Source organism: Peromyscus leucopus, chromosome 10, assembly GCF_004664715.2.
Source record: "Peromyscus leucopus breed LL Stock chromosome 10, UCI_PerLeu_2.1, whole genome shotgun sequence".
In the NCBI taxonomy this organism is placed as follows: domain Eukaryota; kingdom Metazoa; phylum Chordata; class Mammalia; order Rodentia; family Cricetidae; genus Peromyscus; species Peromyscus leucopus.
The window spans coordinates 54,136,671-54,161,368 of record NC_051071.1 but is presented as its reverse complement, the minus strand read 5'-3'; the positions used below and the strand labels follow the sequence as shown (position 1 = coordinate 54,161,368).

General features: G+C 45.6%; 1 protein-coding gene across 12 annotated transcripts in view; it reads right to left on the bottom strand.

Annotated features, from left to right (window-relative positions):
- Limch1 (LIM and calponin homology domains 1) overlaps positions 1-24,698 on the bottom strand; it is a 320,820-nt gene that overhangs the window by 176,825 nt on the left and 119,297 nt on the right. For all 12 annotated transcript variants that reach the window (XM_037209070.1, XM_028882266.2, XM_037209072.1 and 9 more), the window contains exon 2: positions 21,488-21,558. In XM_037209070.1, the coding sequence (XP_037064965.1) occupies positions 21,488-21,558 (71 nt within the window). The remainder of the gene's footprint in view (positions 1-21,487; positions 21,559-24,698) is intronic.

Genomic DNA, 24,698 nt, shown 5'->3' with positions numbered 1-24,698 from the left:
CTTGAAGACCAGCCTAGTGACCAGTCGTGTGATGGATACTTCAATTGATGGTCAGAAGGCGAAGCTCTTGGAAGGTAACATTTAAGAACAAAACACTGAATGCTACAAAGCCACCAAGCGAGATGCGGACAGCAGTTCCAAATAGACTGAGTAGCTAATAGAGAGGCCTGGACAGAAGAGTAGGGCTGGTATACGTCAGGGATGCTCAGCAGCTCAATACAGCAGGGCATGATGGGTAGGAGGAAGTGGTTCACCACTCAAGGACCAGAGTGTAAGATGTCCAGGTGAGGTGTCATGATTGTTTTTTCCAAATTCAATAGGAAGCACTTTCAAATCGAGGCTGAAGTGACCTACTGCAAATGTGTAAAACACCATTCATGAATAAGTGTAAAGATAACTTTACAATTGTATATATAGAGTGATGTGTATTACAGGAATCAGAAAAAAATAACAAAACCCCCCAAATCATACAGATAATTTATGGCACTCAGAGTGAAGAGCCCAGAGAGACAAAGACCTTGGGAGCCAGCAGGCTTAAGTTCTAACAGGCAAATTCCACACTCATCAACTCTAAGTTTCTGGGAAGCCCCTCAGCAAGGGTTACAGTTTCCCCCTTCATAAAACAGGAGTGAAAAAGCCCTCACCTCCATCTAGGATGGTGCTGAGCTTCCAGCTAAAGCTCACTGTGAGGCTGTGATAAATGCAACTTGCCTGCTTCTTTATTCAGCAACTGAGCATGTCCCTCTGTAGCAGATGAGTCCAAGTGGTTTCATTTCAATTTCCCATTAGCCAGCTGCCCAAGCTTAAAATGACTTTTACTTTCTCTCATTGGCCAAAGATAACCAAATAAAGATCTCAGAAAAATGAGTTATATCAACTGATATATACCACCTGCCTTGCAGTGTATGTCTGGTGAAAAACACTGAGTAAGAAAAACTACTATCTTGGACAATCCTCAATTATGGGAAAAAAAAGGAACATCACTGAAGGTAAGTAAAAAGAAATGTGCCTCTTCTGATACAACTTAAACCATACACCCTAAGCTCACATTCTAAATCCAGCACACTGTGCTGGTTAGCTTCATGTCAACTTGACTCAGCCAGAGCAATCTGAGAGGAGGGAGCCTCTGTTGAGAAAAATGCCGCCATGTGATCAGGCTCTAAGCAGGCCTGTAGGGCATTTTTTTAACTTGTGACTGATACGGGAGAACCCAACCCATTGTGGGTGATGCCACCCCTGGGCTGGTGGTCCTACATGCTATGAAAAAGCAGGCTGAGCAAGGCAGGAGGAGCAAGTCATTAAGTAACACCTCTCCATGGCCTCTGCACCAACTCCTACCTCCAGGTTCCTGCCCGGTTTGGAATCAAGCCCTGACTGCCTTTGATCATAAACAGTGATATGTAAGACTAAGTGAAATAAACCTTTTCCTCCCCAAATTTCTTTTGGTCATGGTATTTCATCCCAGCAATAGAAACTCAAAATAAGACATACATTGTGACCCTTATGTAAAAAAGGCCATTCCACTGTTTCTTCATATACTCAACAAGTTATCTATCTGTTGATCCCGCATGATGTTGACTCTGAAGCCAGGTATGATCCACAAAGGAAACCATGGAAGACCCAGGTCTCTACCATGCAGTGCATGCTCACTACTGGATTTAAGAGCCATGGGAAGTCAAGGACTCTGCACATGTATGGTTCACTGTCACACCACCCATGCACAGCCACCACGTGTCAAAAACATGTGTAGCATGTAGTCCAGTAAATACAGTTCTTAAAGAGTAACTCACTATTGGACTCCTTAAAAAAAAAAAATATCGAGCCCGGAATGACACCAACGTTCCGACTCAACCACGGACTGCATTTAACAACATTCGGCCTCCTCATATGCAGTACGTGGTGGCCTCTCAGCCACTGTGTAAGCATTGCTTTGTATTTATAAATACAAAGTGAAGATGCTTTTTTAGACCTACAACAAAAAAACAAACAAACCAAAGCCCATCTCTAATTTGGCCTTGGAGAAAGAACTTCTGTTTCTTCTCAGAAGTTATACAAGAACTCTGGAAAGGGGCACAAAACCATGTGATGCTACAAAGATTCTGTCCAGACATGGTGAACCAGCCCACCAGACAGACTGCTATCAGACTGTAATAGGAAGAAGGTTAAAAAGTAAGATGTAAAGGACTGAGAATTTTAGGGAGTATTGAACTTACTCTACAAATGATTGGCTTCTGAGATCCGGGCTTTGTAATTATCCTAGAGTTTGGGAGAGGGCAGTTATAGACCTCAAACACCAGGATGGGAAGTTTAGGCTTCATCTCACGGGAAATGACTTTGTCCTTTACAACAATACATTACATCATCGTCTCATTAGCTTGGTTTGTACAGCTGCAATTGGGAACAGTGATGACAAAATGGCCCATTTTTGTGTCCTTTTTCATTTGGCTCAAGAGTGTTTTTCTACATGGTTTCCTTGATGGTTTTCTGGATTTGACTGTGAGCCCTGAATGAAGGGACAGGCGTTTTCATTTAATCTAACATGGCATCTGGTTTCAAACCTAAGCACGTGATCAATGCAACCTTGACCACAAACCCGTTACAGATGTCATTTCAAGTTTTCTTTTTAGAGTTGTCTTGGCAGAACCAGGAACATTAACAAACTCTTAAGATTTGGTGGGGGGGGGGGCGCGGGGGGGGGGGAGGAAATTACTAAAAGAAAGGAAAAAGCAAAACCTGAGCCAAGGAGAAGTTTCATGTGAACAAAATACTGTTGGAATACAAACTGTCATCGTTAACATCAACTAAATGTTTCGGGGGGGGGGGGGGGTGCTGCGTTTCATCCAGAGTGGGTGACAGGTAGGTCATGTTGAAGCCACCTGCCTTGAGCCAATGGAGAGCAACACAGGAGCTTTCTAAAGAAGGTCTCTGTTGACCTGAAGCCAGGAAGTTGATCCTGGGCCCACGAAGTTGAGCTGACCAACACTGTTATTTTGACAGAACTCCAAGAGTCTGTCCACCGACCCTCCACACTTGCCTTCCTTCTCTCCCAGACAGACTAAGCCACATTCTCCAGCCTCCTTTCCCATTCACTGTAGGCACGTAACCGACTTTTGGCCAATGGAGTTTGGGCAGCAGTAATAATGGCCCACCCCAGCCTAGTCCTAAAACCCTTACAGGCAATTCTTCATTCTCTTTCCTCACCACCCACTAGCTTTGGTTGGCTTCACCTCTAGCCTTCGCCAATGCCAAACTCAAGCTGCACAAATGGGATCACATTTCTGTCATCTTAACCCACTGTGATGTAGTGTTTATTAGCTAGATGTCAAGCCCGCATTAGCTCTCACTAGGAGGACCTCATTCGATGAAAAGGAAACCCATTTGGCAAATTATACCCAGGGAAATACTGTCCTCACACTAAAACCAAACACCTGGTCGCATGCTTCCCATGGAGCTTTCTGTCATATGAGCTACGATCACTGGAAGAAGTGGAAAGCATTTCTCTGCAGCTCCCAGAGTCCTCTGGTTCATTTCCAAGCTCTCTGGCCATGCATCTCTTGCACAGCCATTCTTGCTGTCTCGAAATTCTGGCCTCTGGGGACCAGAAGGGACCGAATAAAGTGATACAGAGAAGGAAAGTCACTCGTCAAGGTCAAGGCACACGTCTGAGGTCAGAGCTCCCACGGATAGAGTCAGGATCACAAATTGTACTCCTTAAATCCACACAGGATCCTTTCCTATCATCCTCCAATTAAAAATATTTTATTAATTCTTTGAGAATTTCATTCACATGTCATGTGTTGTTGGGGAATTTTTGGTCTTTGGCTCTTCTGGGGGACCCACCACCCAGCTCCCAAATACTTAATTATGAATGCCCAGCCTTAAACTCAGCTTGTTTCTTACCAGCTTTCCTTAAATGATCCCATCTACCTTTTGCCTCTGGGCATCCCCTCTTTCTTCTGTAACCTTATTTCCACTCTTCCTCTGTGGCTGGCTGGGTAGCTGGGTGGCTGGTCCCTGAGCCCCCCTCCTTCTCTAGCTACTTCTTTCTTTCCGCTCAGATTTCTCCTCATATCTATTCTCTCAGCCTGCCAGCCCCGCCTATCCTTTCTCCTGCCTCACTATTGGCCGTTCAGCTCTCTATTAGACCATCAGGTGTTTTAGGCAGGCACAGCAACACAGCTTCACAGAGTTAAACAAATGCAACATCAACAAAAGTAACACAACTTAACATATTCTACAACAATCAAGACCATATTAACACAACCTCACTCCACATCCTAACTCTTCTCGGATCTACCCCCAACTTCCTGTCCTCCCCCACACACCTTTATGTTTCCTTTCATTTCTTTTAAATTACCCACCACGTCCGATTTGCGCTGCCCGTACACTCACAGGTGTGGCAGCATCTACTGGAGCATGGCTGACCTGCTGGGGACCGCACCCCTCAGGTAAACAGACGGCTGAGGCCATCAGCTCTCAGCAGATCCTCAGACAGGGTGGAGTCTCACCAGCCCCTCCCCACTCCATACTAAAAAGCTGGCTGGCTTGATCTTGTGCAGGCAACTACAATTGCTGTTGAGTTCATGAGTACGGCAGTCCTGACATGTACAGAACAAACTCTTGCACGCTGGTCTGCCCTGACCTCTGGCTCTTACCATCTTTCCCCCACCTCTTCCATGAAGGCCTTGGCCCAAGAGGTGGTGATACAGACGCCTCATTTACGGCACTCCACGCACTTCAGTTTTCCTGCACCCCAACAAATAATCCCCAGCCCCCACACTAATAAACCCAGGATATCCACATTTCTAAAACCCACGCCTTAGACCAGATCATTCTCTCTTCCAAATGACGGCCAGGTTTTCTATCGTCACAGGATACCTACCCTCTGAACTGCATTTTTGTCAGCTTGACAAAAACTTGAGTCATCTGAGAAGAAGAAATCTCAATTGAGGGAGAGCCTCCATCAGATTGGCTGTGGGCTGTCTGTGGGACGCCTTCTTGATTAATGATTAGTAACTGCCGTGGGAGGCACGGCTCACTGCGGGCAGTACCATCCCCCTGGGCAGGTGAGTTGTATAAAATGCAGTCTTAGCAAGCCAGGGGAGGGAGTAAGCCAGTAAGCACCGTCCCTTCACGGTGGCCTCTGCTCTGCTTCCTACCTCTGGGTTTTCACTTGAGTTCCTTCCTTGGCTTCTCTCAATGATGGACTGCGACCTGTAAGCCAAATCAACGCTTTCTTCCTAGTTACTTCTGGCCAGTGTTTTATCACAGCAACAGGGAAGTAATACACACCCTTCAAATGCCTTCACCTAGTAATCAAACCCACATCCCCAAACTGCCTTTCCCACCAAGACTTTTACTCAAGGCCTCTTCTGCTTTTATAAGCTCCCAGTTTGAGATGGCACACATGGTTAATGAACTGTGAAAATGGCAATACCGGAACAGAATTTAGTGAAGCTAAATAGAGTGGTATAAAGTTACATTGACACAGACAGCGATACATGTAATCACCATTGTGCCATGTAGTAATTATGTATTAATGACTGCAATTAGTGTTTCCTTCACAAAGCTAAAAACCTCAGTTCTTGCCATGTTCACTGTCAGGAGGGTGGAGGAGAACCTTAGAGAGTGAAAACGCTGTGATCCAACTCGAAAGGCTTCCGTGTCCAGCCCAAGGCGGGTAATCGGCCCTCTCTAGGCCCCCGGCACTCTCCTTCAATAAGAAGTCCTCAGAACCAAAAGCCCAGAAGATCCTAAGCATGACAGGAATCACCAGAAACAAAGGCCTGCACTCCAATTCCAACCCCAATGCACAATTCAAGTTACGGAAGTAGTCAACATCTGGGAGCCTACATGTCTCCCTCTGAAAAAAAAGGATAAAAACACCAACTAGTCAGAACGCAAGAGGAGTGTGAGATGAACGGCAAACTTGGCACAGGCCAGGTATATACATTCCACACCTCATGCTCCTCATGCTGTACACGGTGGTATCATTTCCTCCAAGCCAGTTTCCGCCCCGCCTCGCACCGGTCGGTGCAAGTCTGATGTGTCCACCTCTGGCTCCATTCTCCCCCTATGCATCCTGCACTAGGCGGACGGGGATAAAGAGCAGAGGGAGCAGATGAGCTCATATGAGTTCTCCACATGGGTGTCGTCTCTGGACAGGGCGAAAGGCGACAGAAAAGCTGGGGTGGAAGGAAGGGAGGGTGCCCACACGGGAAGGTAGTAAGGGCCCTAAGGATAAATAGAGCTAGGCTGGGACTCCATCCTGGGCACTGGTCCTGCTTCCTGTCAAAGGCTAGCTGAGACTGAACTCTTCAAGGCTTCAGAGCCTCACCTTACCTGATGTTCTGAGGAGGACGGAGGTGGGAAGCCAAGGGCTGCACAGGGTCTTCCTATCTCAAAAGGAGAGATGCTGCTTTAATGGGACCGGGTAGAATTGTGTACTTCCTATTCGTTCTGTGTATCATTTCCATACACACCTCCACTAAGGCCTGACGCATTCATGGGACTGGGTTCTCCAGCAGGGCTGCCACAGATGCTGTGGGAACCACAAAAGAGAGGGGGGGGGGACTTAATTCTTTGGGGAGGAAACCCATGTTATAATTGACTAACAAAGAAGAGCAGGAATGTGTCCACCTCTGGCTCCATTCTCCACATAGCAGGAATTCTAACTGCAGGTGAACAGAACGAGACAGGTGTAGGGAGCCTGTGTATGGTGCCTTTAGCTGTGAGAGGGGAGCACAGCATTACAGTTACCCATATTCGTGTTAGAGCACAGGAAAAAAGTAATCAAAGTCTCCACCACAGAGTCCGTGTCCTCAAATTCAAGTCCCAAATCACCGATCTTCCGTGTAGAAATAACCCGGCTGCCAGCTGCTCGCCAATGCTGCGGAAATCCCTTCAACGGGCTGCTCCAGCCCTTGCACAGTCTGCTCTGATACCGATCTCACATCGCCAGTGTGCCCCACCTTGCCCATGTGCTAGACGCTGGCCTACCCTTCCTGTGACCAAATACTTTCCTAGACCTGCAGTTTTCTGTCTTTATCACGGCCCCACCCACCAAGTCCTTTACAGCCTAATGACCTTCTGCTCATCCCTTACAACACGGCTTAAAAGCTGTCTCTTCACTGAAGCGTTCCCTAGGTAGAGACTGTTGTCCTCCATTACCTGATTCCAAAACTCCTTGGCTTCCTTACTTATCCCAAATCACAGAAAATGTAATTAATTAGGAAGAGTCCATCCTTTCCAATCTCAGCTGGAGTATAAAGGCTAGTCCCTGGCAGGGCCTTAGTGCTTCTTTGCTCTGTAAATTCATATGAAATAAGTAATTGTCAAGTCTTAGGAAAGCCACAAACATCATTTTGGAAACTACAATAGACTACAGATCCGTTCCTAACTCTGCAACGTTTGTTGTTAACCGTAGTTGAATCATCCTCTGGGGACCAAGATGAAAATCGGGTCCAGGTAACCACGCGGTAGCAGGGTCATCTGAGAGGCTCACAGGTCCTTCTCAGCTGCTCCCACCTCATCAAGTGGCTGTTGATCTACGGGAGAGGGGTGGTCAGAGTGGTGTTCTCCTGACTACTCCAAAGGACAGCTGGAAGTTGTCTGTCCCCAAAGGAGGCAGCAGAGTCCCTTTGTGATATGTCATGAGGTACACAAATGGGGTAAGGTGAGCAGGCAGACACCAGGGCCAACTCTGCTTGCCCAGCACCTGTCACTCTATTGTATGGGCTTTGTAACAAATGTGCAGAGTCTATGTTCCTGAGGCCGGGAGCTCCGGTAAGGGAGTCCTCGTCACCTGTGCTAGGAAGGCAAGCACACAAGTCTGAGAGGCATACTTATTTAAACAGAAACCTCTTATATATTATATAAAATATAATGTATATATAAAGTTGTGTGTATGTATATATATATGTGTATACACACACACACACACACACACACACATATATATATATATAAAATCAATCTAGGGCACAATGTCATCAATGAAGTTCTAAAATATGAATGGTACATTAGAATGTCATATTAGTAACACCCAGAAAGAAACAGAATGGCATCAGAAGTCCATCTAGATGATATTTTAGACTTCTTGAAATAAAATAAATTTAACTTATGTGTGTGTTATTAATGAAGCAGTATTCACCTACAGTTGGACATTGGAAGTCTAAAAATCCAACAGCTGTTAAGATTATACAGCCATCACTAAAACTTAATTTTAATATTTTAATCTTCCTTCCCCATAGAAGAAACTCCAAGTCCATTTCTGTTCCTTCCTCTCTTACATACCCATAACCCCTTGCCTTAGGAAACGGCTAATCTACTCTTTACCTCTATAGATTTACCTGTTCTGGATATTTCATCCAAATGGCCTCAGAGGCTGTGGTCTTTGGGACTAATGTCCATCCACACCGTGGCAAACATTGGTACTTCATTCCTCTTTGCAATCAACCCGAAGTGCACTATATAGATAGAATACCCATTATGTGATGGGCATTTGGGGATTCCCACCTTTTGGCTATTATGAATCGTGTTGCTGAGAGCATCTGTGTGAGTTTTGGGATCTGCCTTTTCATGTCGCTTGGGCATGTCCTCAGAAGTGTAACTGCTAGGTCAGAAGACTGAGGATCTGAGGATAGTAAGCATCTTTTCATGTACTTCTTGTCCGTGTTTATAGCTATTTTGGAGAAATGTCTATTTAGATCTTTCGTCCATTTTCATATTTGGTTGTTCATCCTTTTTGTTATTGAGTAGTAAGAGTTCTTTACATATTCTAGGGACAGGTCCCTTCTCCTTTCTTATATTTTCCCACTGTGTAGGTTCAAATGGTATCATTTGAAGACCAGGATGCTTAACTTAGAGCCAGGAACTGTGACACATTGGCAATCCCAGAAGTAAGGAAGGTGAGGCAGGAGAACCATGTGTTCAAAGTTAGCCTTGAATACATTGTGTGTTCAAGACCAGCCTAGGCTGTCCTTGGCAAGTCTATATCTCAAAATGACAACAACAAAAATAGTTCTGGTAGAGTCTGGTTTATTCCTGTAATTTTGATGCTAAGTGTAAAAAACTATGGCCTAACACAGGTAAGTTCTGTTTCCTGAGAGTTTCATAGTTCAGATCTTAAATTTAGCTCTAGCATCTATTACGGATTAAGATGGATCAGACTTACTGTACATTTACTGGTTTAGTTATAACTAAATACTATAATATTAGTATATTGTCTTAGTTATAAATACACTAACTTTGGAATGATCTTCCCTCTCTACATGCGTCTTTCAAACACCTATTATAAGCCTGCCCTGTACAAGGACCATTGGGTAAACAAAGATGGGTGAGTCCTGCTGTAATTTGGATTGAAAATGGCCCCCAAAGGCTTGCGTGCTGAATGCTGAATCCCCAGCCTGACACTATTTGACCCTGGTGGAGACTGGAGAGTGGAGTGTTACAGAGAGACTTGAGGTCATTGCGGGTGTAACCTGAAAGAGACACGGGCATTACTGCCACACTACTGCCTCCCTGACCCACTTCTCTCCTGCCCTGGGACAAACAGGCTCCTTCCACCTTGTACTCTTGCCATGACGTCCATTTTTCAATTGGCTTTCGAACCTTAACATAGGCTCAAGAGCAACAGGCAACCAACCATGGATAGAAACCCCTGAAACGGTGAGCAGAAACCTTTATTCTTTTTAAAGAGTACTCTCTTATTTTGTTACAGTAAGAGAGGGCCAACTAAACAATCATGGCGGTTACTTCACAGAACATATAATCTAAGAGAAAATTATAATTACCAGTCATATGTAAGACCAAGGACTAAATCTAGGCACAGCCAAAACACCTCTCAAGTAAGAAACATGGGAAAGAACATTTGAAGTGAGAGTTTCCATTTTTAACTGTAGGTGGCCAGAGCCAAGTGCATCCAAAGCACGGAATGCAGGACACAGCGATCAGATAGTTAGTGGAGGGAAAGGCGCCCAAAGTGGCTGTGGGTTCAGGAATTAGAGAGACGAAACTGGCCAGGAAGGAGAGCACACCAGGAACTGGAACGAAGTGCAGCGCGGTGTGGGATCGGGGAGCAGGGCCAATACCAGCAACAACAGTGCACACTCTTGGGCCAAGGACAGCACTGACGAACGCTGTGGCAACCCAGCGCCCAGTCAGGGACACCGGGTACCTGTTAACCGAGCCTCCATCATGTCCTGGAGGAAGGACCTGGACCAATAATCCTTCACACCTCCCACCTGCGATGAGGTAAGCAAGCTTCTCCAGCCACAAAATCGGCCTTCCGGAACAATCTACAGCTGCTGAAGGGAAAGTGGGCACGGGAGCCGGCCTCACCCACCAGCCTCGGTTTTCCACCTCCTTCCCTCTTTGTCTGCTCTAATAAAAAGAAGGAAGTTGACTTTTGCAGTTAACGCTAAAAAGAAACCATTCATAAGGCAGACCCTTGGTCGGCTGTTTAAGAAAGGGCCCTCTCCTGTGAGTAACCAAAGAAAACACGGGGAAAGAATGGTGGAGACGGGAATTTTACACACTTCATCGTGGGAAGCCAGCCCACCCAGCTTGACAGCCCACGAGAGGCAATCAAAAAATGAATTATTATGGAACTTCAATTAGGGAGCTGCTAAATCCTCTTAAATGCGGGCAAAGCCTAATCCAGCATGGAACCCTACCAGGTGGGCAAAGGGGCAGAGCGGTTGCCTTCTGCCCCACAGCAGCCCAGATGGAAACCCGCAGTTCCCTGCCAGTTTTCAAGTCAGCCGATCACTCTCAGCCACGTACACGAAATGTCTTCGGGAAGCAAGAGATTAATTAAGCTGTTTTAAGTCCACAGAAGTCGCACATTTATCAAGGCACAGGCTGATGAGGTGGAAGACACCACCACATACTGGTTGGGGAAATAGTTACTGAATGATAATTATCCTGAAATGAATTTCAAACACATTGATGAAAAGCACCAGAACCAGCTCCAAGTTCCAAGACCTGTGTCGTTCCAAAGTCTCAATGGAGAGAAAAGAAGTTGCGACGGGGATGCCATCGCTTTAAATGGGGAAAATATCACAAAGATGGATGAGGGTGAGCAGGTTTCCAATGCGGGACGCTGGAGTGCTCACAATAGCTCCCCAAGAGGACTTTGTAAGTGATGCTGAGAGAACAGTCTGACAAGCACGACTGTGCCAAGAGGCTATTGATGTGCGGAGGACCAGGGGTCCATTCTGCTCATCAGGAGAGCCCTGCACACTGGCCCGGCATGGTTTCCATGTGTGCGCCTTGTTCTTGACAGAGGGCTGCCGGGAATACTCAGTCTTCGCTCGGTCCCCACCTCAGCGAGGCCAATCATCAAACAAAAAGCAGTTTTTCACTAGGGGGAGGAGGAGAAGCAGCTCAAACTGTCCTCACTTGAACTTGAAGGCTTAATGAGTCTTAGTGCCCAGAAGCTGGAAACAAGCCAAGTCAGCGGGGCCAACTGTGATTTGGCCAGTGAAACAAGAGAGAAACCTACATAGAAGGCCTATCAAGTTCTTAACGGCCTGCTGAGGCCAGAATGAGCAATGGCAAAAGGACCCGAGAGCGCTAAGATTTGAGTGAGAATCTGGGTTGGTGAGAAAGCCCCAAAGAGGCCAAGGATACAGTGAGCTACAGCACCTTGGGTCTTCATGTGATCGGCTGCACAGGGGCTTGGGGGGTCCAGGCTGCTCAGCTGCTCGGGTTCCTGGGGATACTTAGCGAAAGGAGGGCCGGAGAACAAGATCAAAACAAGGATATTCTGAAAACATTAGTATGAAATTAATAGCCAACACCTAGGAGGACCACACATCCCAGTTGTCAGAGGACGGTCCCAAATGCCACCCGTTTCTGTATCTCATCTACTTGTCACCCCTGTTCAGTGCCATCCTGGTTTGTAACTGTAAGGTCACAAGCCCTCAGGTCACAGGAATCTCTTACTTCATTTTCAGTGGTTCAGGAAAACATTGCATATACTGTTCATACTACATAAGATCTTTAATAGTAGCCCACTAAATGGTGAAAAGCATCGAGGCACATCTAAGCCAGCCAGGGGGAGAAGTGATCATCTGATGACATTCATTGGCAAAGATAGGTCAGTGGTTAAGAGCACTGAATGCTCTCCCAATGGACCTGGGTTCAATTCCCAGCACTCACATGGTGGCTCACGACCATCTGTTACTCCAGTCCCAGGAGATCTAAAGCCCTCTTCTGGCCTCTTTTGGAACTCTAACAGTGGTACAAAGACATACATGCAGGGAAAACACCTATATACATAAATTTTTAAAAATGTTTTTTAAAACATGCCGCATTGAATGAATAAAAAGAAGTATCCCCTCTGCTACCTACTGCCAGGCAGCTGTCTTCTGTGTTTACCAGCCATTCCTTTCCTGACTCCAAACCCTCCTTCTTGCTGCTGTTCCTAGATAGAATGCCATGATGCTGTGGTCTATAATAAAACCTTCTCTTAAATCTTTGCCGCTGGGTCCTGGCATACATCTCCTTAAACTTTCGTGACCTCCCTAGTGATGGGGATGGTCTTGGATCCTGGTCACTGAGGCAGAACTCTTCATGGAATTTCCTGAAGGACAAGAATGTCTCTTGCTGTAAAAGATGACACTTGGGTCAGCCCCTCAATAAAAACCAATCCCCAGAAAAACCAAGCCTAACAAGAAGTGTGAAACTTCCAGCCCGACTCCCATCCTTGGGGAAGCAGCACTAACACCCAAGCAGGCCCATGGGATGGCACCACCATAAGAAGTCTCTAGAAGACAGGGGAAGAGAGATTCTTCGGTTCTAAGATGCCAGTGTGGCCCACCCAGGGAGGGCAGTGCAGCTTCATGTCTGCCGCTTCATACCTTACCCAAAGCATCTCTTCATCACAGCTTTTCCTTAACAACCCTTCTGATAAACTAGTATATGTAAGTAAGGTATCTGCCTGAGTCCTGAACGCCAGCTTAGCAATTGACAAAACCCAAGAAAGGGGATCCTGGGCACCTCCAATCTGTAGCTGAGTGAGCCAGTGGCCTTGGCTAACCTGTGAGACTGACTAGGGTCTGGTCTTGCGGCACAGAGCCCTTAACTTGTAGGCTCTGCACTGACTCCAGCTAGTGTCAAGAGCAGGAAGGCAGGGGCTGGAGAGAGGGCTCAGTAATAAAGAGGCTTTATGGCCCTTGCAGAGGATGTGGATTGGGTCCCCAGCACTCACATGGTGGCTCACGACCATCTGTGACTTCAGTTCCAGTAGATCTGAGGCCTCTGTCTGACCTCCAAAGGCACACATGTGGTGCATATACACACATACAGGCAAAACAATCATACACATAACATTTAAAAATCTAAAAATAATTTTTAAGAATAAGTTATGGGACAGCTGGCTGGTGTTGGAAAATTGTTTATTTTTGTGACCAGAAGCATTGTGAAAATATAGAGAAAGAAGAAGAAAAAAATAGCTCTGATATAAAAATGACTGTTTCCTTTGGCCTATGTGAAATATAATCCAACTGATAAATCATCTCCCTAATAACTACCAAACCACAATGATATCTCCCTTTTTACCTCTGTATTAAATCCTGGAGACTAAATCTTGTTCATATCTACATTTATTAAGACACTGATTTCTACTCTAACTTCACTACATTTGTGTATGTGAGTGTGTGTGTGAGAGAGAGAGAGACAGACAGACAGACAGACACAGAGAGACAGAGAGAGAGAGATCACTCTATAAGCTCATTATAAAGACTTTGAAGATGGTATTTCACATCCCCTGCTTATACCCCTCAGTGCCTGTGCATGGACAGTGTCCCACAAGCCCCCCTCATGACAAGGAAGTCCTCCACACATCAATTCCCATCTACCCTACAGAGGGCTAGTCATATCTGTGCACACCACATCTCATGCTGAAATCATGACAGGAATCCAAGACAAGCCCTCCTTCTTAGAGCAAGCAGCTCATTTATCAGGGACAGCATAAACAAGTGTGGACCAGCCACAGATTTCTTATCTTCAGAAAATTATTTCAGCAACATAAGAACAGAGACAAAAATCCACTTCGGCATTCTTTATTGGTCACTTATCTGCAGATTTCACATACTCAGACTTGGCATTCCATGAGAATGTGTTGGCAAAATAAAACTCAACCAGGTGGCTCTTGGCCTCCTAGAAAGATGGAGGTCCCAAGGGAGAATTGTATACTTGAAGAGAACAGATACCTCCATCCTCCACTGCCCTGATAGTCAGCAATATGTTCTTTGTATGGAATTGTGTGTATGTGTGCGTGCGTGTGTGTGTGTGTGTGTGTGTGTGTGTGTGTGTGTGAGAGAGAGAGAGAGAGAGATTGATTGATTGATTGATTGTGGGAAGAGAGTCAAGGGTAGTCAATGGTGCCCTAGACATAGGTTTTACTACTGGGTCTCAGTTTCAACAAGTGCTTAGAGCAGACATTACCTGCCAAGCCAGTGCCTGGTGAGGGAAATACAAGGACATATCAAAGCATCTTCAAGAAGCTGGGGGTCTAGTGTAAGCAACAGAGATGGAGCTCTGTGATAATATTAGAGTAAGGTTAAAAACGGTACTTAGAAGCCACATACAGAAACCCACTGATTCTGCCTGGAGAGTTCCAGACAGCCTGCCAGAGGAAGAAGTCACTGCAAACTGGAGAAGCAGGGGGAAATGACGTCAGCACAGGGGCCAAGGTTATTGTTTGCAAAATAAGCATTCTAGTTCCCAAGCTCTGCCAGCCAAAGGTCATTATTCACAGACGATCGGGTTTGCAAGGGACTCAATATGTCTTGCCCAGTTTTTGCTCACAAACCAGACGAGAGAAGCTAGAAAGTAAAATGCAAATTCCTTCACCCTGAGGCTGGCTGGCAGGCCCTGGGAGAGCCCGGACGGGTGCACAGTGACACAGAGGGGCGTTGACCATGTCATCATCGTAATTGGCTTTTGGCCTAGTCCCGCCGACAATAATAGGGACGGCCGGTGCTGGAGTGCCAAGCGAGCAGCAGACTGTGCTGGGTGCTGTACTGTGCTTTCTCACACAACTTTGGGCACGGCTAAATGCCTTGACGGAGAATAGCCTTGGATTTAGATGACGCACATTCGAGATTTCAGGAGCTGAGTTTCATGACATCTGTATCTCAGGTTCAAATGTCTAGTGCCAAAAGAGGCATGTATGCATGAAGAAATAATGTAAATACAGCAAAAGGAGAATAATCAGCATGCCTGGGTGCATGATGTACAGGTATCTATATATTATTCTAGTTTTTCTATACATTTGAAATCGTCCCAAATGAAAAGTTGAAGGGAAAACTTGAAAGACTCTGAAGTTAAAAAAAAAAAAAAGTTATTTGATTTACTGAAATAATATCTTAAATTGACCAAACTCAATCACCTCACTTTATGAGAATAAGCAATTTACATGTAAAGTCAATCCCATAGAAGACATTTAAACACATTAAAAACTATTCTGAACAAGGGGTCCAGTACAAAAGTAAGCAGAAGGCCACAATTTGCCAATCTTGTATCTACATGAAATTCTTTTTCGTTTGTTTGTTTGTTTTTCGAGACAGGGTTTCTCTGTGTAGCTTTGTGCCTTTCCTGGAACTCTCTCTGTAGCCTAGGCTGGCCTCGAACTCACAGAGATCGGCCTGCCTCTGCCTCCCGAGTGCTGGGATTAAAGGCGTGCGCCACCACTGCCCGGCCTCATATCTACATGTAATTCTTTAGAGGTCTGTCTGAATGACAAAGGGTAGTAGAACAGGATGGTGGAAACTTCGCCTTCTGGAGTGATTTCGAGGCAGTCTGGACAGCTGTGGTCACACGCTATCCCAGGAGCAGCTTTTTCGTCTCAACAGGACCACCAGACTCTCCACGCTTGTACTTTTCAAAGACCATCAAGCCCTCCAGTTTGTTGACCCTCTGCCCAGCCGAGAGAGAGAACAGTGCAACTTCTTTCTGTACCGCCCTTCTCTCTACACGCTAGCTTTTCTTCGACCACCCTTTCAACATTCCAAGCCCACCCTTCGACCTCTTACTTCCCTCCCCGCTAAAAACCCTCGATCCACAAACAGGTTTAAGGAGCAAAACTGATAAATCAAATGTCCTCAATTGAAGTCGTTCTAGCTGAGTGAGCTGGCCAAGTTATTTACTCCTCTTCCATGCCTCAGCTATTTCTTCTGTAAAATGGGTTTAGTGACAGTATCTTCGAACCCTTGGGTTAATTTGCAGCCAGGGTTCTAACAGGGAAGTACCCTACTTCTCAGTGGGAACCAAGAGAGATTTTTTTTAAGACTCATGAACAACCCAGGGCATTTTGGGCAAAGATCACGGAAATTTCTATACAGTTGCAACTAATACCAAGAATTGATCTAATCTGGGAAAATGACAGCTTGTTTATTTTCTAACTAAGGTCTTAACACTAATAGAAGACCCCAACTGAGCTTGACTAATGCAAAGTTTAAAAGTCCTAAGTAATTTTCATAGACTACATCATCTGCTTTAAATCCACACTATTGGCTTTCCTTATTGCTGTGAACTAACAAGAAATCACTTAAGGAAAGGGGGTGATTTTGACTCCAAAGTTTGAGGGTACAGTCTGTCACGGCAGGGAAGGTCTGGTGGCAAGGCTAGCTCTCACGAGTGTGGAAAGAGAGTGAGGCTGCCTGTTCACAACTGGGCAGATCTGGAAGCAGAGATGGGGCAGGAAGTGGAACCAGGCTGAGCATCAGGGCTACCTCCCCCGCTGTGCCCCATTTCCTCCAGCTGGACCCCAAAGGTTCTAGAATCTCCCTGAACAGCGCCACCAGCTGAAGACCAAGCATTCAAACTCATGAGCCTATGTGGGGGGGCACATTCCATATTCAAAGCATAACCAAGAAAATATGCTATGGAATACCCACTCAAAAGAGAAATGACCCGCTTAGTTTTCAAAAGCCGAAAAACTGCAGTGCTTTTATATTTCCGAGTGCCACAACATGGCCAGTAGTTCTAACTGAGAACTCCTTCACCAGCACCTACCAATCTCTCCAGGACTAGGTCTACTCTTCAAAGCCAGCCATGGGTGCAATAGTGCAAGCTGGGCCCCCAACATCACCCTTGCTGGTAGCCTGGCTTCAGGATCCAAGTCCTGGGAAATATACCTGCTAACATCAGCCAGCAGAAGCACGGGGTGGGGAGGGAAATCTCCCACTCTACTGTCCCCAAGCTTCACTGCGCTCAGCAACAGGGCAGTGAGTGTGATTTCTATGAACTAAACCTCTTGGACAGAACCAAGCCCTCTATTCTGCAGGGCTGATAAATTGATGAAAACTCCAATGCTGTGGTGAGGTTGGAATGTTGCAAGTCCAGAGTCAAATAATCTTGGGGCCTCTCTAGTCTCTTAAATGCCATTTACTGCCTTCCTCCGTACCTGACATGCATGACATCTTTGTGACCATTAGTTAAATCCTCTGGGATGTAGGAACAGACCCCTGGTTTCCAACCAACTAAAGGACTAAGAATGCTGTCTGAGGCCTGTAGCCGGGTTGACTCCTGCTTCGCCTTAGGCTATTTGTGGTTTGGATGAGAATGGTCCCCACAGGCTTATGCACTGGAACATTTGGTCCCCAGCTGGTGGCACTGTTTGGGGAGGTTTGAGGAGTGTGGGCTTGGTGGAGGAAGGATGCCCCCAAAGCCCGGCTTGGAGTGTTTAAAGACTCGTCCTGTTTCTAGTTCATTCTCTGTTTGGTGCCTGCCACTCAAAATGAGAGCTCTCAGCTTCCTATTCCAGCTTCCACCCTACTGCTTCCAGAATCTACTCTTACCCCTCGGAACCGCAAACCCAAATGAATCCTTTCTTCTTTGGACTGCCTCGATCAGGGTGTTTTACCACCACAACAGAAAGGCAACATATTTGAAAGGTGCCTTGATCTTCTTTGTCCTTTTACTAAAAAAACTTCATCAAACTGTTACCGCTTTGGGACATGGACTTTGGCTTAACCTAAACTTGCATTCCTGGGCCATGATCACTCATATTTGGCTCCAGAATAAACTCTCACTCCTCCCCTCTGAGGCGAGAGCTCTGTTTTGACATTGACTTTCCTACGGCTCTGTGAGTCCTGAACTTGGAAATTTTGTCACGTCTTGTTTCTCCAGCTCCTGACTCAGCTTTTCCCCCAAAGCTGTGATGAAGAGGAGATCAATCCCCCCCTCAGCATGTTCTTCCAGGCTCCAGCCGGGCCCTCACTAGGAAAGCCCAGGATCAATCTCTGGTCCTCAGCCCCCAAAACACTTATTTCTTCCAACACACCAGTCATCTGGTCTTCCACAGATGGCTGCCTCAGACGATCACTGACCCATCTTTGGCTTGTCCCTCTGTCCAGACAGCAACATTTACCCATGTCCTCCCCATTGGTGATTTCCCTCTGCTTCACTGACAGGCTATCAGCAGCCCCTGCTATTTATTTGTTTGTTTGTTTATTTATTTATTTATTTATTTATTTATTTATTTATTTATTTAAGAAGCCCCTGAGTGGTCCACTTTGTACTGTTCTGATCATATATTTCCTAACCATGACCTGACTCTGTGTCTTACCTTAGCATCCTGACATTCATTACAGCATTTGCAAAAGCCCCAACAACAAAGCCTTCGTGTGCTTTCGGAGATTCTCATTTGGAAGAAAATTGTAGGTGTAAATGCTTTTAAATCCTGAGCTTGTCTTCAGGGGAGCCCACTCGAAACCCCAAGACAGGCAGAAGTACAGCTCTTGACAGATTCACTCCTGTCAATACAGTGGAACGGCAGATGCCTGCAGGATTCTCCATAATCAATGCTGAATGGACAAAAACTGGTACCAAAGACCCTGACCTAGTGAGGTGCCTACTGCTGTAAACAGTATAAACACCATGAGTAGGAGCAACTTAGAGGAGGAAAGGGTTTATTTCATTTTACAGTTCCCAGGCTGTCCTCCATATATCAGGAAGTCAGGGCAGGAACTCAAGGCAGGGACTCAGAGGCAAGAACTAAAGCAGAAGCCATAGAAGAATGCTGCTTACTGGATTACTGCCCATGGCTTGGTCAGCATGCTTCCTCATAGCACCCAGAACCACCTGCTCAGGGGGTGATACCACACCCAATGATCTGGGTCCTTCCACATCAATCATCAATCAAGAAAATGCCCCCACAGGCTGGTCTACAGGTAAAATATGATGGGGGTATTTTCTCAGTTAAGGTTCTCTCTGAGCAAATAACTCCACCCTGTGTTAAGTTGACAAAAAACAAAAACTAAGACAGATCCACTTCAACAGAAAGTATGATGGACCCTGAGCAGCTCTCAGCAAGCTCTTGACCCAAGAGAAGACTGAGCCCAGAGACACTGCAAGTGCTATCCCAGAAGGGCAGCATGGAGCCTGTCCACTCAGCTCAGCTCTGGGAGATGCCAGACTAACTATAGCTCATCTACAGATGAGCTCTCGTTGAGACAGAGCACAGAGGAGAGGGGCTGAGGGAAGACCGTCTAAGAAGAGGACCCCACAGGGGTAGAAGGGAACAGAAACAGCAATCTGGGGTCCCCAACTTGTCTTTGAACAAAGGGCAGTGGAGAGGTAGGAGAAAATGGTGACATGAACTACATAGAAAGGGAATCTAGAAAATAATTGACGTTTGTTTGTAAAGAACTAGCCAGTCCCTTGAAGTGCCTTGCCCACAGGGTCAGTCCCTCAAGTGCCTATGCAGTGGACTGGTAAATGTGTATTGCCTTTTAGAGACAAGTGAGACAGGAAGAGGTTAAATGATTCCAAGAAAGAAAGCAGACAGGAGGTGGTGGCGCATGCCTTTAATCCCAGCATTTGGGAGGCAGAGGCAGGCAGATCTCTGTGAGTTCGAGGCCAGCCTGGTCTACAGAGTGAGAGCCAGGACAGGCACCAAAACTACACAGAGAAACCCTGTCTCGAAAAAACAAAGTAGGTACTTGAACATTTCATTTTTAGGTTCTAAAATCTCTGTAATTTTCAACCTCATCAAACAATATTCTGAAAGTCATCATATGTGATTCCATTCACCTCATGCTCAAGAAGAGGTCAGAGCATGCCATGGTGAAGGGGACCTCAGAAAAGTGCAATCACCAGGGTGCTGAGATTCAGTGGGAAAATACAAGAGGGGAGTTTCTATTTTCTAGTTTGATAGGGATGTAGAGGCTTGTATAAGTCCTTCAACATCCCCCCACCCCAGATTTCACATTTAGGAGCAGTGTGTTTTGTTTTAAGTCCGTCTTAGTTAAGGTTGCTATTGCCATGATGAAACAGCATGATCGAAAGCAAGTTGGGGAGGAACGGGTTTACTTGACTTGCATTTCCACATCACGGTTCACCAAAGAAGTCAGGACAGAAACTCAAACAGTGTGGGAATCTGAAGGCAGGAGCTGATGCAGAGGTCTTGGAAGGTTGCTGCTTACTGGCTTGCTCCCCATGACTGTTTAGCTGGCTTTCTTATAGAACCCAGGACCACCAGCTCAGGGATGGCCCACCCACAATGGACCGGGCCCTTCCACATCAAATGACTAATTAAGAAAATGCCTTTCAGCCTGATCTTATGGAGTCATTTTCTCAATTGAGGTTCCCTCCTTTCAGATAACTCTAGCTTGTGTCAAGCTAGATATAAGATTAGCCAACACAATGTCAGTTACTTTTCACTAAAATAGAAACCAGTGTCAAAATTATACAGTCTATTAAATACATTCAAAATCTGAAGTCTTGGTTTAAAGTTTAAGTCCATATACATCCGTAAATATCAATGCTCTGGATTATTTTGTGACTAAAGCCACTTTCTAAAAAGTTCCTAATTCTACTGTCACAGAATGGCTCTATGACAGACCCCTGCTCCAAATACAACAGACACTGCCATCACTGTCTACGCTGGAACTCTATCAACAACACAAGCTCAGTGTACCCAACATCTGCACACAGTAGGGCTAGTGAAGAACACATCCCCGCCTGCTGTTTGGATGCCTTGAGTTTACGGAAACACTGTGTTCACTTGTAGCACAGTCAGCCCTGCGTCTTCACAACTACTGGGGCACAAGTTCCCACGCAATGGAATTACTGGGAGCTGGGTCCTACCCATGGGTCCCATTTCTCCATCTAATTTGCAATGACTATAGTGCCCACCACTCCCTTTGCACACGGAGGCTCACTCTCCATGTGTGGCCCCTGCCTATCCTAGAGGTTCCTCCTAAGCCACACAGATTCAAACTGCGACTCAATCAAAAATAAAGGGCTGGAGGCCAGATTCGGGAGGCAGAGGTAGGCAGATTTCCATGAGTACAAGGGTATCCTGATCTATATGGTGAGTGCTAGGCCAGCAGAGCTACGTGATAGACCCTATTTTTTTAAAAAAAAAAGTTAATAAATAAAAGAAAAAGAAAAAACCATACTCCACTGGAAGTTTTACAGACAAACTGATAATATTCAGGACATTCCTAGAATAAAAGGAAGGGCTACTCACTCGCAAAGAAGGATCCCATTTTCTAGCCCTGTCCGGAAGTCTTTGTCACCAAAACTTCGGCCAGTGACTTGCTGGAAAAGAAGAAGAGGAAACAAGAGTGTAAGTTTTTCTTTTATAACCAGGAAGTTCGATATTTAAAAAAAAAAAAATTCAAGAGGCCTGAAAAACCCATGACATTCCAGGATTGGGAAAATCTGTTAGCCTTGAGTTTCCTTCCCACGTGCAGCTTTGCGTGGATCAGGTGAGATAAACTTAGACCATGGAGTGTCTGTTCTTACTGATAATAGTGCTACTTTGGGGGTTCAACCACAGTTAAGGTAAGGTCACAGTGCCTCTCTCAACATAAAAAATAACTAACAGCAAATAGGAAGTACTGCCCAAGGACAAAGACCCTGTGTACTAAAGCTTTGGCGGTCAGGGAAGGAGAGTCTGTAGACCCTCGCCTCAGGAGACTAACATCGTGACTGGAGATTAAACCAACATGCATAAATGACAGTACAGGGACATTCATGGTGTCGCTGGCTGCCAGCAACCGTTGGCTGGGGCACAAGGTACTCACTGTTTGGTTTGTTCATTCTCTACATACAAAGGCCTGACCTGAAATATACCAGGTAGACGTGTCTGTAACGCGCCCTAAGGAAACCTCTAATACGCAAAAACAGAAGTATGTCTAAGAAGGAGGGAAATGGAGCCATAAAAAATATTCCAACAATGAAAAGGGAGATAGAGGAGGAGGGAGGGGAGGGAAGAGGGTAGAGAACAGAGAGAAGACGCAGGAAGATGAAGACTCAGCACTATGTCCATAGTCACGTTAAGTGAGCGTGGTCCCAGAGCCCCCAGTTACAGCACAGAGGTTCCCAGGCTGATTCAGAAGTTGAGTCAACACTGAGCTACCTACAAATGCGCTGTTTAAATGGGAAGTTGTGTACTAACAGGAGTCACAGGAAAGCTGGGCCAGTCACACTAGTATTGGAGAAAGCAAAGAACAGAAAGTAATAGCACGGATGGAGAAAACGCTTTCACAATAAGGGGTCGGTTAATTCACCAACAAAGACCATCATAATCTTGAACATTAATGTATTTCATTATATTTAAAAAAAACTTTAAAATACACAAACCAAAGCAGATAGGATTACAAAGAGAGGAAAGACAGATTATAAGTGGAGTCGGAGATTTAAATATTTTCTTTAATAATAGATAAATTAATAATGATATAGAACACATGAATAACATTATGGACCCAACTGGTCCAATTGTTATTTCTAGAATATTCCACCCTCCAACGTTTACCAAGCCAGACCAAATTCTAGGTCATAAAACAATTCTCAATACACTTAAAAGCCTTTATCCCAAGTGTATGCTCTGACCACAAAATAATTAAATTCTAACTTAACAGCAAAATATCTGTGGAATCTCCCCAAATGTTTTAAACTAAGGGTATCATAACAAAACACGGACAGAAATACGGAAGCAGGACTAGAGGACACAGACAGCCAAAAGGGAAAAGAGGATACAAATTACCAGACTCAGACGTGGCCAATGACATCACTGCAGAGAATAAAAATACTAAAAGCACGATGACGAGGGACTATTATTAAGTTTGTACCGATAAATGAAGCAGCTTAGATTGTGCTGATAAAATCCCTGATGCAAGGACAATTCATCCAACAGAGAAACAAACAACCCCCCATAAAGAAAACAGCAGGGCTCAAAGGCTCGCTGCTAGGCTGCACCTGATAGTTACAGAAGAAAACAATCTAATTCAGAACCAACTCATCCCGACAATTTTTAAAAACGTACCTCTATGATGTGTTTACGATGGCTCACATTTTGTATTCTGACTACAAAGATTTCTAATCATGATGACCTCAGTCATCATAATTAAGATTAACTGCCATTAACAAACGTCCATTTGTAGGGAACTAAGTGTCATGGCTCAGGCCCTTCCCACCTCTACCTGGATGCCAGCTGATTAAGGGCTCTTAGCAATCTTGCCAACAAGGTACCAGCCCTGCCATCATTCCATGACCACTTTCCAAAGACACGAGGAAGCTCAGCCAAGCTCTTAAGAGATCCCAAGTGTAGTGGCATCCTAGAACTTGGGAGGCAGAGGCAAGTGGATCTCTATGAGTTCAAGGCCAGGCTGGTTCTATACAGTGAATTCCAGATTAGCCAGGGCTATGTAGTGAGACCTTGTGTGTGTGCCCTTGTGTGTGTGTGTGTGTGTGTGTGTGTGTGTGTGTGTGTGAGAGAGAGAGAGAGAGAGAGAGAGAGAGACCGTGTATGTGACTTGTATGTGTGACCTTATGTGTGTGTGAGACTGTGTATGTGACCTTGGGTGTGTGTGTGTGTGTGTGTGTGTGTGTGTATGTGTGTATGTGTGTAAGAGAGAGACCATGTGTGACCTTGTGTATGTGAGACCCTGTGTGACCTTGTGTGTGTGTGTGATTGTGTGTGTGAGAGAGAGAGGGAGACTGGTGTGTGTGTGTGTGTGTGTGTGTATGTGTGTGTGTGTGTATCTGCCTTAGGTTACAGGGTATCCGTGAAGAAAGCCCAGGCTCAGGAAGATTCGGGACCCAGCAGGCAGAAGTAGCAGGATGGTCAAGAGCACTCTTCCCAGTTCCCACCCCTACAGCTCCTCACCCACCGACTCCCTCCTCACCGCTGTCCAGCCCGAACTGACAAAGCCGCACCAAACCCGTTCTTCCACATCGAGCACACCCCTTAACAACTCTTTACTCCCCCTTTAGAACGTAGACCCAAACCTCACTTCCTCCCAGCGCTACCCGTCTCCAAGCCACTGCCCTCCTCCGTCCGTCAGCCATGTCCAGCCTTTTGACACTAACATGGTGCTGCCAACTATGTAGTTCACACTTCAGAACCTCACTGCTAAGTATTTTAAATCCCCGGTAACAGGTTTCTCTGCCCATGCAGTAAGCCAAATCAGGCTGAATTAATAAAACCGGGTTTAATCTGAGCAAAGCACTCTCAAGTGATCTTGGGGGAAGGAAGGAAGGATGAGAAATCACACGGCAGGTCTGTGGACCGGAGTTTAAATACCCTGTAGGCGTGGTCTTGAGCAGCTCTGGGGAAGGAACTGCCACTTGGTGGGCTTTCTGAGGGGCAGGGTTGGGGGGATGGGTAGGGCCTGAAGTGGAGCTTCCAACAGAACACTCACAGTCAAGTTTTAAAAAAGAGAAGTCACGATATA